General features: G+C 37.9%; 1 protein-coding gene across 2 annotated transcripts in view; it reads right to left on the reverse strand.

Annotated features, from left to right (window-relative positions):
• The window catches only part of LOC145284725 (type 1 phosphatidylinositol 4,5-bisphosphate 4-phosphatase-like), a 140,287-nt gene extending 135,730 nt beyond the window's left edge, over positions 1–4,557 (reverse strand). The window contains exon 1 of one of the 2 annotated variants that reach the window (XM_080133652.1): positions 4,282–4,557. In XM_080133652.1, the coding sequence (XP_079989778.1) occupies positions 4,282–4,390 (109 nt within the window). In that variant the 5' untranslated portion in view covers positions 4,391–4,557. The remainder of the gene's footprint in view (positions 1–4,281) is intronic. The other variant, XM_080133653.1, reaches the window with a different exon arrangement.
• Positions 4,558–18,396: the final 13,839 nt, after the last annotated feature.

Here is an 18,396-nt window from a genome sequence, read left to right on the forward strand (position 1 = left end):
AGGAAGGCCATTGTGTTTTCGGCAGTGTTCAAAGAAACAGTGGGTCCTGCTTCATGCCAATACACTTCTACCTTTAATCTAAAAATGGATTTTGCCGGAAAGCAAAATCATGCCTAATAAGGTGCATAGTATGGCATTGTAAACATAGCAGCTGGTGACTAATTTTACTTTGGAGATCCCCCCCCTTCCCATAAAACAAACCCATCTTGTAGAGTAAAATAATCGTACATAATGAAAATTTTGTTGATCCAGAAAATTTCTGTTAGAAATTCTGCAGAAATAAACATTGGTCGGTTTGACCAGCCACATTTTTGTTTGGACCAATCAGATGGGTCCTTGTTATTAATCGCTGATGTTCGTCGGCGCCTTTTTTCAGTTTCGGGGGGGGGGGGGAATTAAAAAAAAAAAAAAAAAAAAAATGGTAGTTGAGGAAGACGTGAAACTCCTTGTCTTTGAGGCATGGAGTCTACAGTTCTTTTGTCTCTGCGACATAATTGCCCCGATGTGGGCGAAATGTTACTTCATTTAAAAACACTTATGCCCGATGTTGGGCGAAATATATCATTGCCACTTGTACTGCTTCTTCAGACAGAATTTTCTTATATTATTAATGTCACTCCGAGATTATCAAAGTCTACAGTTTGACTCCCCATTGTCTGACGTAATACACTGAACTCCAGAGACAACTACCTTATTCATCCTGGAAAGCATCACTTCAAAACCTTTGACCAGCTGCAATAATTCTTCAAACAACATTGAGGACCGTATCCAGCAACCACCGAAGCAATTCATGAACTGTTACCCGCTCTATCGAGCAGATAGCTAAAGATGGTGCATGTTTTTTTTTTTTGCAATGTGGGATCATCTTGATTTAATAAAGTTTCCATTGAAATATAAAAGGTGAGCCTGCTGTGATTTTTGTTGTCTTTCTTTCATTCTGCCAAGAGGAAACCAATGTGGGATTTCTCACAATAAGCAACCAAACAATTGAAGAGCTGTGGCTGCACGCCAAGTTCAAGCTAAGGCATACGTGTGGGACAAAGAATGAGCCGTTATTTACAAGAATTTGTGTAGAAGGAATTTTAAAACTTTTTACGACGTGCCCCAGCATATTATAAACACCAACCTCCCCATGTTAAGAACGGCTTTCGGAATAAACACCCAACCTCGAAAGTCGTTCTTAACATGGGGAGGTGGGGGGGGATTATATTACACTGGGGCACATCATAAATTACCAATTTTTAAAATTTTATTTTTTGTATTTCCTGAATATATCGTTTTTAGTTCATTGAAAAAATTTTAAAGGATTTATAAAACAAATGTTGGTATATTTTAGAAAAAGCGTAAACTCGAACTAGTAGATACAAATCTATTGGTTTTGTAGATTTCGGTGTGCTAAAAAAGAATCTGAAAACCCTATCCGTCGCAAATTAATAGTTTCGGAGATATTAATATTTTTCCAATGGATTATTTTCTTTATAAAATCAGCTATAATGGCGTAAGTCGGCTGAATTGCGCATGCGCACAGACCGAAGAGAAATCACATTTATTTAAAAAAAAAAAAAAAAAATAAAAAAAATCAGCATTTTATTAGTTTCCGTAAGTAAAAAAATAAATACAACGCATCGTTGTATTTGTTCACGTAATTCGGGGTTTGTATTACTGTATACAGATTCGAAAAAGACTGGATATATTTTTCGTGTTTTTATTCAATGTAACATGCTTATTCAGCTCGAAAATCATAGTGTTTACCGATGTATTGGAACATTCAAGATGGCGTCTTATTCTCTCTTTAACACGGTAAGTGTGGGAAAAGATGTTATAAATAAAAAACCGGATAAAATACTGTTAAAAACTCGCTCAATATATGTTACCGTGACATAGGTTGACATATTCGGCGGGTTTTTAATAGTATTTTGTATAGTTTTTTATTTTTATTTATAACACCTTTTTCCATACTTACGGTGTTAAAGAGGGTGTGAGACGCCATCTTGAATTTTCGAATACATACACTATGTTTTTCGAGCTGAATAAATATTACATTGAATAAAAACACAAAAAATATATCCAGTTTGGTAGAAAAGTAACTTATCTTGCCTTTGATAACATTTATTTGTTATATTTGTTTTTTTGACAACTTTTTCGAATCTATGTGTACAGTAATACAAACTCCAAATGTGGTTCGTTTTTGTTACATAGTTTTTAATGCTTTTTAATTGATCTAAAAAAATTCAGTTTTCATGAGCAGTTTACACAAACAACCGTTCGCAACACCGCCCCCCGACAGAATTTTTGTGAAATGTTAATCATTACTCTGCTCGATAAATTTCGGCACGTTACTTACGGAAAAACGGTTAATTTAACTACAGAAGCAAAGCATCTGTTAAGCTATACAACTTCTATGAAAAACGGGTAATTAAACTGCAGAAGCACCTGTTAAGCCATACAAGTCCATAATTGACCCACACACCCCAAAAAGTTTGTTTTTGTAAACCGCTCGTGAAAACTGTTTAAAATGCATTAAAAAATTCCAAAAAGTACTATGTATTTTTTTTTTTAAATTTTGATTTAGACAACTTTCTTCGAATTTTAAGTTGTCCGCCAATGAATTTTCAAAATGAAAAAAAACAAACTTTCCGGCCTCGATTACCTCTAAATAACTAAGTTGCTATATTTACCAAACTAAAATGGTAAAACTTGCAGAAAACGTGTTTTATGATGGTTTTAAAAATGGAACGGAAATTTAAATTTCCGTCCGTTTTTAAAGCAATCCGCAAGTTTTAACGGCGAAGGTTGACAATCTTGCAACTTTTCAAAAATCGCTTAAAGAAAGAAGAAAAAAAAAAAAAAACATGGCGGACGACCTACACGCATGCGCATGACACTGAAAGTAATTAACGCTCCCTTTGACACGTGACCGGAAGTTAGGGGCATATGTGTATTTGTTTTGATTTTACATACATGAATGAATTAACGAATTGTTACCTAAACATTTTCTTGCTACTTGTATAGTTTTGGCACAAGTGTACGAACCATTCTTTTTCACCTAACAATTTAATAAAAAAAATGTTTTTTTTTTGTTTTTAAGTTTGTATTTCTCGCGTCGGCTAAACATTACTAGTACCAAACGTCTTTTTGGGTTAAGAAGAAAAGTATGGTGAGGTGCAAAATTGTTATGTGAAAGAAACAAAACTTGGTTACTAAGTGCAGTTTCGCCAACGCGAGAAATACGAACTTGAAGTGTCAGATCTGTCAACCTCCGCCGTCACCTATTTTTTCTTTTTGCACAAGTCCAACTCACCGTTCACATTGGAAATGTCGACATTTCCATAGGTTTTCGTTAGGCTTACAATGAAAAAAAAAAAAAAAAAAAAATCCTAACCTCCATGTTAAGAACAGCTTTCGAAATTTGGCACTTCGGCCATACCGGTTTTTAAATCTTGTTCCCAAAATTTTACTATTTGCAACTTGTGCATGTGCACAATCGATGATGGTCGTAACTCGTGCTACGACCTGTCGCAGCGTAGTATAAACACCCCATATAAGAACGGCTTTCGGAACTAGATTTTGTTCCTTTAACTCGATTTTCTTAGTTCTGCTACGACACTTAATCGGTTCTGTTCGAGAACGAAAAATCCTAGCGTGAAGCAACTTTAATTGTCCCAATTCATTTGGCGAGCTGAATTTCCGCTCACATTAAAAACCTATACGTTCTGTCTAACTGCCCTAGTGGGGAGACAAGTAAATAAGGACCAGTTCAGTTGAAAACAGTTCACGTTTTCTTCAAAACACGTTAAATCAATAATTGTTTTATGGGACAGTACGAAGGACAAGGTTTTTTTTATGACAATGATAAAGTGAAAATAAAGTAGTTTTGATCGATAGAAAATTGTTAAAATTATCAAAAGAAAATTAATTGCATCATTTTTACTTTTTCTGCTGTTTAGCTTCAAGTGAATGTGACGACGTCATAAATGAATCGAGGAGCGTCGGTCGGGCAGACAGGAAACGGACGAAAGACAATTCCAAAAACTAATGGAGATAGAATTTAGTTTTATAAAAGCAGTTTAAGAAGGGTTACTTTTTTTTTTCTACGTCACGGAAAAACCATTTTATTACAGAAAAAAAAAAAAAAAAAAAAAAAAAAAAAAAAAACCATTAACGGCCTGGATGAGAACGAATACATCAAGAATATTGTTAAACAAATAAAGAAAAAAAAATTTCTAGGATTACAATATATTATAGTTGTTAAGGTTATGTGTTATGGTAATCACTCCTCACCTGGTACATTATCCTGGTAGGAAGAAGGTGTATCCGGTGAGCGGTCATTTATTCTGTTTTCATTTGCCAGCAAAGGTGCTCGTTCTCCGTATTGAAGATCCGCCATCATTCAGCACACGATCATGTGACAATGAAGCCACCTTTAATTATCTCCCTTGCATTCAGTCAAGCTCACGTGATCATAGCTGGATCATAATTACTTCCCTTTACATTTCTTTCGACACGTGCTGTAAATATTTTGGCGACTAAATGTGACGTCGGCACTTGCTCACCGGTGATAGCTAAAAAATAGTATTCTGTATTAGTTTTGCCCAGTAACGAAAAATGACCATAAAACGGCGTTTCTCCAGATTAACCCTTTATGAAATGGTGCTATTAAAAAGAAAGGTACTCTTGCATAATTTGACCCGAATTCTCGTGAATTCCCATCAAGCATGGAATCTCCAACTTGGAACGCGCAAAAAAAAAAAAACAAAAAAAAAAAACGATCCTGTGCGCAAAGGATATCCATTGTCTGCACTGTACTGTCCATTTGTACATATCTCTAGGAGAAACCATCATTTACACAAAATCTTTTTTAAAGCAAACATTTGTGTTTACAATTGCACCTCATTTGGGGGGGGGGGCAACAGTTTCTTTTCCTGACAATATGTTTTCATTTCTTTTTCTAACATGCACACACAGATTTATTTCCTTGCCTGTCATGTTTCTGTTTTCGAGTTTGAAAATATATTTGTTTGTCAACTTTTTGGCGGGGAGGGGTAGTCGCTTTCTTCCTATTCGAATGTCATCTGCTTCCATTTACATACCGCTTTTTCATTGGCTAATCAAACGCACAGAAATTGAATTACAAAAATAAATAAATAAGTCACTAATCAGAAAATAAAAAGTCCCCCCCCCTTAATATCACCTTAAAAATTACTAAAAACATAACAGAAAAAAAATTAAATAAATAAAATAAAAAGTCCAGTTAGCGTTTCAATTTGAACAACGCTTGGGCCAAGCGTCGCTTGGCTCGTCCGATCCATGCTTGCCAGGAATTCACGAGAATTCGGGTCAACTTATGCAAGAGCACCAAAAAAGAAAAAACAAAAAAAAACAGCAGAAAATGTTATAATGAACTTATTTGTTAGGGTAAAAAATACAGTACATCAAAATTCATCTAGTATTTTTGTTTTAAAAATAAATTCAAATTTTATCGGTAAACACTTTTTAGTCGACATCACTGTGATGTTTAAGGGAGATTTAAACTTTTTGCTTGAATCAACGTTTGAATTATCTCCCTTGACCTTAATAATGATGAAAACGGCAGATAGAAAGTATTTACCGATAAAATTTAAATTTATTTTTTAAAAACAAAAATACTTGATGATTTTCCGTAAAGTTTACTGCATTTTCTTTACTCCAACAGACAAATATATCAGCGATATTTCATATATGATTGAATCTGAAGAGCCACCAGAATAACTTTTAAAACTGGTTATTTAATTAAGTTTATAGATGTGTTTGGTTGAAAAAAAGTACATTGTGTCTTAAAGAAAAACTTATTGTTTCTAAATGAGCATAAAGTTATACTTTATCAATAAATGATGCCCAGCTGAAACAAATAATATGTAACATTAGTAACATAAATCTCAGAAAGTTTAAATATAGTTGTAACGATGTTATCGTTTCGTTTCGTTACAACCCTAGTTTTGTAACAACGTTATCATTTCGTTTCATGACAATCTTTGTTTTGTAACAACCACGCATGCGCACTGGAAATAAAGGCCTCCATGTTTTATATTTAAAACTAACAACACGCGTCTTTTCGTTTCTCTTTATTAACCAACCACACAACACAAGCTAACACAGCGTGACATGGTGACAGCGGCGAGATAAGGGGAAAAATAAAATAAAACAACGATAAAAGTAAGACATATTTTTTTTTTTCTCTTTTCTTTTCGAACCAAAACTTCGTAAAACACACACACACACGCTCGTTGAAGCTCGCAACAACACTACTACTACTATGGCTAATATATCGATACCAGTTCCCATTCTCGACTGGGACTCACCTAACACTGCAGAGTCATTCAAGATATTCCAACAACGTTTGGAACTTTATTTCACAGCGAAGGGAACTAAAGAAGAAGAGAAAGTGCCTAATTCTACTCGCAACTGGCGAGGAAGGAATTCATAGATACAACAGTTGGTCTATGTCAAACGAAGATCGGAGAGACACCAACAAAATTTTCAACGCATTTTTGGAGCAGCTGGAACCGGCAACCAACCACCGTATATGTAGGCTCGAACTCAGTAGATACCAACAAAAACCTACCAAGACGATAGACATATTTCTAAACAGGTGTCGCTTACAGGCGAAGAAATGCGATTTCACAGCCCATGAAATGAACGAACGTTTAGTAGAAATACTGATAGCCAACACGCCCATACCGGACTTACAAAAAGAACTGTTGAACAAGCCAAAGGGCTACACAATAGAAGAGGCTGTGAAATTAGCACGCACATATGAGGCTTCAGCCGTGTATATAAAAAAAATACACCAACTACATGGCCTGTCACAGATAGACACCATAAATCGCGGTGGTCGCGAACGCCAGGAAGGCAACAGAAATACCAGCAACTTGTGTAAAAATTGTGGACGGGACCACCGTTTTGGCAAGGAGCATTGCCCTGCCAAGAGCGACATATGCAGCTCCTGCGAGAAAATGGGCCATTGGGCCAAATTGTGCTTCTCAGCGAGACTCAGACCCAGGAAACAAGAAAAACCCTGGCACAAAAGCCGCAGCCAGCCAAGACACAGACAACATGGAACAGGCCGAAAAGTCGACAGCGTTGCTGAACATGACAACCGAGCCACAACAAAACTACATGCGGCGATGGAGCACCTCACATTCAGCACTATTATCAGTGAACATCCACTGCACAAACAAAAAACAACACAAAATGAAGCGTTTGTCAATATCAACGTTATATTGACAGACCACCCAGGTACGCACAGCCTCAAACTGAAGGTAGACACGGGTGCACAGGCAAACACACTACCTTTAGTACGCATATTCCGCAGTATGTGCCCCTCCGCCATAAACGAAGACGGAAACCCAATACCTGGATCACTAAACCCAACGAAATGCGTACTGACAGCATACAACAACACTGAAATAAAATGCCATGGCACCACAAACATCAGGTGCAAATACAAGGACTCTTCATGGCTCAACACTCAATTTTATGTGGTCAACACTCCAGGACCAGCTATACTGGGCCTGCCAACATCTGTAGCCTTCAACGTTGTGACAATGAACTGTGCCATATCCGTTCAGCAACAACCTATCAACAGCATAGATGATCTGATGCGTTTATACCCCGACAGATTCGACCGCATTGGCGAGTTCAAGAAAACACACAAGCTCACTGTCAACCCTAACACTCCATGCCACATAGACGCACCAAGAAGAACGCCAATAGCCATGCGGGAGAAGATCAAGGCTGAACTAGACAAGATGGAGTCACAGAATGTCATTCGTCGTATTGAGGAGCCAACTGACTGGGTAAGCTCCCTTACATATGTAACCAAACGCGACAACACAATAAGGGTCTGCTTAGACCCAAGGGCACTAAACAAAGCCCTAATGCGGCCGTATCATCAAATCCCAACAGGTGCAAAATACTTCTCAAAACTGGATGCTAAGGCAGGATACTGGTCTATAAAGCTTGACCAGGAAAGCCAGATCCTGACCACTTTTCAAACACCATTTGGAAGGTACTGCTTCCAACGACTTCCATTTGGTTTAAATGTGAGCCAAGACATCTACCAGCTCGAGATGGACAGAATACTTGAGAAGTGCACAGGAGCATGCGGTATAGCGGATGATATTGTTGTATATGGCTCAACAGAACGTGAACATGACAACAACCTAAGGCACCTCATGGAAGTCGCCACACAAGAGGGCCTCACAATGAATTCCAAGAAATGCGAGATAAAGTGCCAGGAAATCTCCTTCTTCGGAAATATATACACCCATTCTGGAATGAAACCTGACCCAGCAAAGGTACGAGACCTACAGGAAATGCCAGAACCACGCAATAAAACAGAACTGCAACAGTTTCTAGGTGTAATGACATACCTATCCCGCTTTATTAAGGATTTCAGCTCAAAAACCACTGTATTACGTGACTTACTTCACAAAGAGTCAGAATTCCAATGGGAGCCACACCACCAGACGGTTTTCAAAAACCTGAAGAATGAAGTGTCTGAAACGTCCCTGCTTCACTACTTTGACCCCAAGCGCCCAATCTACTTACACTGTGACGCAAGTCTTCATGGAATAGGAGCAGCGCTTCTACAACCAGACTCAGCTGGCAATTTAATGCCTGTCTTATACGCAAGCAAGAGCCTGACACAAACAGAACAACGATACGCATGTATCGAGCGGGAACTACTGGCAATCGTGTTTGGCACACATAGATTCCACACATATTTATACGGTCATGGTTTCCAAATTGTCACTGACCACAAACCTCTTGTCATGATCATTGACAAACCTCTCACCTCAGCTCCAGCTCGCCTACAACGAATGCTCATCCAGCTACAGGGATATAATTTCAGATTATCCTACAACAAGGGATCCGAAAACATATTGACTGATGGGTTATCCCGCCTGCCATCACCTGGTAATTCGGACCCTATCTATCTGGATGTTCGAGTTGACACCATTCGTTTCTCTGCTGACCGCATTGAAAAACTGAGAGACTGCACAACAGCTGACCCTCTGCTTAACCAGCTAAGAAATACCATTGTCATGGGATGGCCTGAGACAATCAAGCAACTGCCTACCGATATCAGAGAATTCTGGAGACTAAGAGATCAGCTATCAATTGATGACGGCCTTATCCTTAAAGGACAACAAATTGTCATTCCTCAGACCCTCCAAGAGGATATCCTAAAGCAACTCCACACCGCTCACTTAGGACAGGAGAAAACCAAACTCCTAGCCAAAGACACTGTCTATTGGAAAAATATAAACAGAGACATCGAACAATTCACAAGCTCATGTAGCATCTGTCAACAACATCAGCCATCACAAATGTCAGAGCCTTTTCTGCAGCACGGCATTCCGACAAAGCCATGGGACGTAGTTGGAACAGACCTTTTCGAGCTCCATGGACATCAATAGCTGATCATAGCAGACTACTACTCCAAGTACCCTGTTATCAAACAGTTACCTGCCCACTCACCAAGCAGTGTTAGGATCAAATATATGATGCTTTTAAACAAAGGCAACACAAGCAAAAGAAATATTTTGACCAGCATGCGCTCAAGGAAGACCTACCACCTTTATATCCTGGCCAGAGGGTAAGAGCACAAAACCCTACACACGGAAACTGGGACTTAGCAACCGTAGCTTCTCAAGCAGATGGTCCCCGATCATATCTCCTACAAACTGCAAATGGATATATGATACGGAGAAACCGGCAGCATATTAGGAGTGCTCCAATAAGGCCAACACCACCACAAACGCCAAAGCATGTAACATTTGCAGAACCACCTGCATGTACAACTCAGTCTCCACAAAGAGACTCCCAACAATACACTCGCAGTGGCAGGATGGTACGACCACCATCAAAAATGAACTTGTGAACATTTTCTAGAGAAGTATAGCAAGCAATTCATGGGGCAGAATAATCCCCTGCTTCACTGTAGCTATTCAGGCAGTCTACCCTGAATTAGCCCTTACCTTGTATCATATAATGAATATGCTCAATATCATAATCTTCATATTGGTAAAGGGGGGATGTAACGATGTTATCATTTCGTTTCGTTACAACCCTAGTTTTGTAACAACGTTATCATTTCGTTTCATGACAATCCTTGTTTTGTTATAACCACGCATGCGCACTGGAAATAAAGGCCTCCATGTTTTATATTTAAAACTAACAACACGCGTCTTTTCGTTTCTCTCTATTAACCAACCACACAACACGAGCTAACACAGCGTGACAATAGTAGCAAGAGATACCTATTTTGTTTAAATGTATGTGGAGTATCATGCAGTGTTCTCTTGAATAAAAGTTAATACATATTTAGTTGTGAAGATGTGGTTTTATTTATGGAAAATAGTGACCCTTTTTCTTGTTCGATATTCTATTTCAGTTAGATGTGATCAGATACAGCTAACTTTATCAAGTTATGTTCTTTGTTCTGATTTCCTAACAAATCAACCACATACCAAAAACTAACATGAATACAATGTATATTGTATAATGCCACAAAATAAAATATAGTTGTCCTCTATAGCTTGTTTCATGTATTACAACATAAAAAATGTATGGAATAGAAACTCGATTTAACACAAGACAAATTATGAACACTTAAGGTTTTGAATAACTTTTATCAACAATAAAAGACTACACTGAATGTGCATGTTCAAAAAGGTTCATTTTCATGTGCTGTCACCTATCAAAATAATACAAAGTAACATGTTAGAATAAACAGAGGGAAAAAAGGAGAATGTTCATAAAGAATATTATTCCTTGTTTCTTTTTGTTGATCAAGTAGCAGTCACAGAGAGGAGTGTTTTCAGCTTTTACTGCGAAAGCGAGATAACTTCTCATTTTACTGCATCTGTGTCCTATCCTTGGTGTCTTGTTTCCTTCTCTCCACTCATTTACAAAAGTTCTGGATTTATATTTCTCCTTGACAGCTCCTACAGACACATTTGTTGTTAAATCTTATTTTTAGTGTGCCACACTTCCATTAGCTAATTAATTTTTATTATTTTTCCCTTTTTGACCAGATGAGTGCATGGAGTCTATGTGTAGTGATGTGTTTACACACTTTGTCTCTAACAGCCGACGAGTCAACAACTGGTTGGGAGCTTTATTACTTTCTTCATGATTCCTCACAATACATCATAGCTGAAAATAGCGGAGCTATTACAAGAAGCTCCGGTGAAAGTACTGGTAACTGGTGGAGTGTTTTTAGGTTTCTTACTATTATGAAATTTTATTAAAGGTGAATTTTTGTTATAGCCTCCTTTAATTGTTGTAAATATGATCATTGTGCTTTGCAAAGTGAACACATCTACCTGAGCATGTGGCAGTAGATTCTTGTAGTGTGTCTGGTGCATCCTGTGTTTAAGATTCTGAAGTATTTTCGTTTTTTGTCTACTGTTTGGTGTTTTTTGTCACCAGTGTTATTGTTGTTATTGGCATCACAGAATTTAACTAGTTTCAGTCTTTCTATTGAGACTGTTTACTTCTTTCTGGATTGTGTTTTCATTTGCTCTGTCTTTGGATAACTCTATGTGGGCCCGAGTATGGAGCTTCCAGTGGCTTTCCAATTCTATTTGTTCAGAGCTACATATAAGTTGCAGACTTCAAATCTTCAGTATGAATGATTTTTTGTGTTGTATGTAGCTGTCCCTCTGAGAGTAAAGTCATATCCAACTTTATTTCTTTGGCAAGTTTCTTTATGTACATCCGGATCTTCCGTTTTTGTGGGAGTAGTTAAGTTTCTGTAACTGTGGCGGCTGGGGAAAAACCTTGGTCATTGGGCATATTTCTAATCCCAAGTAGAATGATTAGTGCATCCGGCCAACTGTTTTTGTACCATGATCACAGTTTTAAGGGTTCAGTGTAACCTTTCAGTAATTCCGTTGCTGTGAGGCTGATATGCTGTTGTGCAGAGTCTATGGAATCCGATAATAGTGGATAGGTCTTTGAACACTTTGCTTTCAGACTGGCTTCCTCAATCTGTCACCATGTTCAATGGAACCCCAAAGTGGGAAATTCATGTGTTTAAGAAGGCTAATGTGATGGTAGAAGCAGCTGTGTTTTGTAAAGTTGTGGCTTCCACCTATCTTGTTGCTCTGTCAATGTATGTAAGTATATATCTAGCTGGAGATGTGTATACACTATCATATGTAGTGGTAGGTGATAATGGACCGATGATATTAATGTGAACTGTCTCAAATCTCCCAGATAATGGCATGATTTCTGTTTTAGTGTGCCTTGAAATTTTGTGTTATTGACATCGAAGACAGCTTTTTGCCCAAGTCTATGTTTGGCCTAAATATCTTAATTTTATAAACTTGGTTGTTGGTGAAGGTTCTGGATGCAGCATGTTATGAAACATGCCAAAGATCTTCCTGCATAGTGGTTTGGGTATGTAGGGTCTGGGAGTAGATGTTGATAAGTAACACCAGATGGATGAACCTTGTATTTCATAAGTTTTCCACTGACTTTTGTATTTTTCAAGTTCATCCGTTTTTTGTGATTTTCTGATGGTAGTACATCACGTAAATCAATGGTCACACATTGGCTGAGATAAATAGTCAACAACAATGTTGTTTTCGCCTCTGAAATACGATACATCTACAATATATTCCATGATGATTGGTAGATATCGTTGTTGTATATCAGATTTCATTGGTGTCTTTTTTTAAATGCGAGGGACATTGGCTTATGATCAGAGAACAGGATAACATTTCTACCTTCTATTTGGGGTTTAAAATGCAGGACTGCCTTGTATACTGCTAATAGTTCTCTATTAAAGGTGGAGTACTTCTTTTGGTTTTCTGATAGCTTTCGCAAGTACAATCCAACAAGAATTGATTCACTATTATTTGCTGCTGTGCTGCACCTACAGCATAGTTGGAGCTATCTGTGACTAGGTGGTATCGTGTGCCATTTGGATCATGGTGTGTCGATACAGATATCTTGGCAAGGATATCTTTTATTTTAGTTAACGATACCTTTTCAGGTAGACCTAATTTATTTTAGCTAACGATACCTTTTCAGGTTGACCTAATTTCAGTGTTTTAGCTGCAGGGTTGTGTTTAATGGCGTCAATCAAAGACAGCAGTACATCTGCAGCCTGTGAAATTTTCTGTAAAAATTCACCATTTTCAAGAATCATTGAATGATTTGGAGTCTGTTGGTTCTGGGAAGATTTTTATATCTTCAACTTTCGGCTTAAGTCCTTCAGAACTTATATTCTAGCCCAAAAATTCAATGTTGCTTTTATAAAATTGGCATTTGTCAACAGAGATCTTAAGATTGTTTTCCTCAAGAAGTGAGAGAACTTTTTTGCAGTCACTGTGGTGTTGTTCTTCTAACTTAGAAAACATTAAAATATCATCGATATATACAAAAACACAGCTAACAACGATGAAATATTTCATAATCCAAATGGCATAAATAAATATTTGAAAAGACAAAATGGCATTATCACTGCACGTTTTTCAATATTTGTTTTTTTAATAAGAATTTGATGATAGGCCTGTAATAGGTCAATCTTTGAAAATAACTTCTCCAAAAGCTTTGATCCGTGGTCACATGGCAATGTTATCAGTTGTTGGTGCCAAACATTATACCATCCTCAGGGGTCTAGCTGAAAACAAGCTTGAGCAGAAAATGTTTGAAGAACTGAATACTCTGATGGAGAAACACATCAGGCCAACCCCCAATGAGATACATGAATGTTTTTTGTTCAACACAAGGGACAAACAAGAAGGCGAGTCCATCAGTGAATATGTGGCCACACTGTGAAAATGTCAGAGCATTGCAATTTCGAACAAAAAGTAAATGAACACATACCTGATCGTTTGGTAGTTGGAGTTAAGGACAAAAGATACAGGAGCACTTGCTTGGCAAAAAGGTGCTAATGTTGAACAAGGCCATTGAAATAGCAATGTCCATGGAATCTGCAAGGAAATATTCCAAGTTAATGCTGAGAGCATCGACGAGTGGAAGTGAAACGTCCGTCCACAGGTTACCATTGAAGAGAGAATGTTATCGTTGTGGAAGCACTGCCCATCAGACGGACAAGTGCCAGTTTAAAAACAAGGAATATTTTGAATGTAGAAAGATAGGACATACTCGTTGGAAATGTAGACAAGATGAGAGCAGGCCATCTTGTTCAACAAAACATGGGAAGGAAAGAAGGATGGTGAACAATGTGGAGGAGAATTGTTGTACAGAGGAAATGGAAATAAATATGGAAAAACTAGATCTGCACACAGTCGCTACACTTCAGACACCGCCAGTGCTAGTGGAACTACTAATTAACCAAGAGAAGGTGGTCATGGAAGTAGACACAAGGGCCTCATGCTCAGTAATGAGTTTAGAAAAATTCTCTTTAGAGAATTGGCCAAATTCAGGATCTAAAAGAAAGTCATGTAAAGTTAAGAACATAAACTGGCAAGTTAGTGAAACCACATGGAACTACAGCTATGGAAGTAATGCAGGAAGGGTTAAAGCATCGACTACCTTTGCTGGTGGTGAAAGGAAATGTACCAAAACTACTTGGCCGCAACTGGTTAAATAAGATAAAGCTAGATTGGAGAGCCATTTTTCCCTTATATCAGGAAGATTTCCCTTCAAGGTTGGAAAAGCTTTACAGAGTTCAATTCAGTGTTTAGTAAAGAAATGGGGTGCTTAAAGGATTTTAAGGTGAAAATACCCATTGATAAGACAGTTAGTCCCAAATTTTGTTGGGCAAGACCAGTGCCTTATGCCATAAAAGCGGATGTGGAGAGAGTTGAATCGCCTAGAAACCCAGGGAATTTACAAAAGAGTGAGCTGCCCCCATTGTACCAGTTGCCAAAAATGATAATGGTGACTTACGGATCTGTGGAGCAAACAGTAAACCAAGCATCGTCATGTGACAACTACCCCATACCTCATACAGAGGATATACTTGCTTCTTTGAGAGGGGGTCAGAAATTTAAAAAGCTTGACTTAAGTCATGCCTATCAGTAATTGGAAATTACTTGAAAAATTGAAGAAACCCAGGAATTACTAACAGTAAACACCTACCAGGGATTATACCAGCCCACCAGACTACAATTTGGGGTGCACAGTGCCACGGGGATTTTTCAAAGACAAATGGACAAAAGGTTGAAGAACATCCCTTTTTGCCAGGTGCATGTAGATGACATTTTAGTTTCAGGTCATGATGACAGTGGTCATCTAAAGAATCTGCAGAGTGGATCAGGCAAGATTAAAAATAAGGCAAGATTAAAAATAAGGCAGGATTAAAAATAAGGCAAGATTAAAAATAAGGCAAGATTAAAAATAAGGCAAGATTAAAAATAAGGCAAGATTAAAAATAAGGCAGGATTAAAAATAAAGATGACATTAATATTTGTATGGGAATAATTTTACTTTATTCACAGACCACAAACCGTTATTAGTGTTATTTGCTGAACACAAACCGATTCCTTCTCTTGTTGCAGCCCAGGTTCAATGTTGTGTCCTCTTTCTAGCAGCCTACAATTATAAGTTAGAGTATTGTGCTAGGTCCCTCAATGGAAATGCAGATTGCCTGAGTCATCTTCCAATCAATGCATAGGATGCCACACCAAACATTAACAGAATACACATGATGAATTTGATTGATGCTACAGTAGCTGTGGCAGCAGTAAGAATGGAGATGAAAAGAGACCTGACTTTGAGTCGGGTGTATGAATAGATCAATGAATGGCTGGATCATGTGCGTCCCAGACACAGCAATGAAGCCCTATTTCAACAAGCGAACAGAATTGACATGTGAAGATGGTGCGGTATTGTGGAGAAGTAGGGTGGTAATTTCAGCCAGACTTCGAGTGAAAGTTTTGCAGCAACTGCATCAGGCACACACAGGGATTGTATGGATGAAGACCCTTGCTCACAGCAATGTGTGGAGGCCAAATTTAGATGCTGACATTGAGAAAACTGGAAAAGTTTGTGGAACTTGCATGCTGAAAGTAACCTCAGCAAGGCGCCCATTCATTGCTGGTAATATCCAACTTCACCATGGGAAAGAATTCACACAGATTATGCGGGTCCATTTTTGGGACACATATTTTTGATAGTAGTGGATGCTCATTCAAAGTGGATGGAGATATGTATAATGAAAACATCTTCTGTGACAGCTGCAATTGAGAAAATGAGAGGGATCTTTGCAACACACAAACTACCTGTATTGGTCATGAGTGACAATGGTCCCTGCTTTACAAATCAAGAATTCAAAGCATTAATGAATGCCAATGAAATTCAGCACATTTTCACAGCTCCTTATCACTCGTCCTCAAATGGACAAGCAGAGCGCAGTGTGTGCACATTCAAGGAAGTGCTTAAGAGGATACAAACAGACCACAAGGCGACACTTGAAACCAAGGTAGACAAATTTTTATCACCTATAGGATAACTCTCATCACATCAACTAGGGTTTTTCCAGCCAAGCTGATGTTCAAACAGTAGTTAAGAATGGCGTTTCATTTGGTAAAGCCAGACATTCACAAAGCTCTGGACATGAAAAATAAAATGGAAAGGGGGGGGGGGCAAAGTAATGGTACCACTTTGTGAATCCAAAGTAGCCGATCATGGGCTCTTGCAGATTTATGGATCTGCTCAACGATGGATTGAAGGTACCATTAACAGACAGTTGAGAGCAGTGAATTTTGTAGTGGAGACCAGTGGAGGGATGGTAAGGATGCATGCGGACCGGCTGGTGAAACTTCCATCAAGGGTAGCAGAGAAAGTGACGCCTGAGTTACAGACAGATAACGCTGCAGGAAATCTTGAGAATTTGGGCATGCCTGAAGTTTTTTGCACACCTGAAGTTCCTCAGGAAAGCTTAGTACCTGAGAGTAGACATATGGATGAAGCTGCAGGGACTCCCGTAGTGGTGGAAAAGCCAGCACCGCCACCCACTCACAGGTCAGGACGTATTCGGAGACCACCCACAAAATTGAACGATTATGTGAATGATTCTAAGTAAAATTGAAGGATGTAATATATTGAGTAGAGTTACTTCCCTTACACCACTAATCCTAATGTGACTAATTATAGTCCTTTACAACCAGAGGGCATAGCCGTTTTTTTCCTGTGTTTTATTCTTGAAAATAAACAGGCTAGGCATGGCCATTTTGGAGGCGACCTTAGCACTCTATGAGTTAACCAGAAGAATTTGGCTTCATGTGTTTTATTCATGCTGTGTGTTCCAGAAAGAACACATTAGCCATAGTGGTGAAGAAAGTCTGCACCTAAAAGAGGGCTGATAGCGATGCGATTACAACAGTCTAAGGATATGAGTGGTGAATGCTTCAAATAACAATGTCCAATTGTATTTCCCCAAAGCATTTTATGGTGTCCCCATTTGCTGCTGAGAGATGTGCAGGTGTGGAATTGAAACATACAAAGCAAATTTTACGGAATTGGGAGATTAAAGAAATGGACAAATAAAGGATAGACCCAAAATGTAATTAAAATGATTCAAATTTTATTAAGAAAATAAAAGTTATGGGTTGCTTTCGTTTTCCAAAGCAAAGGTTTAAAAATCCCTTAGGGAACATAAAATCAAAACATTTAAAATACAAAAAGGAATAATTTGTAAAGATAAAAAAGAACATACAAAAAGGGGAGTCTGTAAGTGAGAGAATAAATTCAGAAATTAATTATATCGAATGGAACGATAAAGTTAAATTTATCATCCAAACGACAGAGGAAATATTTTGGTGTCCCTTTTAAAGTAAAGATACACAAAAGACAGTCTTACTTGTTAAGTAAAATCTGAAAGAAAAAGGTATGCTAAACATGTCTTTTAAAATGTTTGCGCTTTCTTTCTCTTTTTCTTTTTTGTTCTTCTTTTGTGAGGTACTCTTATCGCTGCTGCGTCGAATCTACTCAAAACAGAATAATGGCACGCTGCCCCAACTGTAAAACCCATTCATCTAAGGTCTAAAAATATAAAATACAAACACAGGTATGGTATACCATACCTGTGTTTATATATTATATTTTTCTTTTGCATGACGCCTGCGACTGAGATGCACGAAAATATATATATATATATATATATATATATATATATATATATATATATATCATATTTATTACACCATAGATGAAATTCCAATAGTAATATGTAATTCCAATATATAGAGAGTATGTATAATGGTGGCCGGACCTTAGAAAGGAAATAGTTTTTTGACGGCCATGACACCTTAGACTTAGACCTTAGATGGTTTTCTTTTTTTCTCAGTCAGAGTCCGTCAGTAATTCCTCGTAGTATATTACCAATGTCTGTAAGGATTTTGTGTGTCTGTGTGTTAGGTGTATGCGTGT

Source organism: Euprymna scolopes, chromosome 9 (genome assembly GCF_053919585.1).
Source record: "Euprymna scolopes isolate OS-2025 chromosome 9, ASM5391958v1, whole genome shotgun sequence".
Classification (NCBI taxonomy): Eukaryota; Metazoa; Mollusca; class Cephalopoda; order Sepiida; family Sepiolidae; genus Euprymna; species Euprymna scolopes.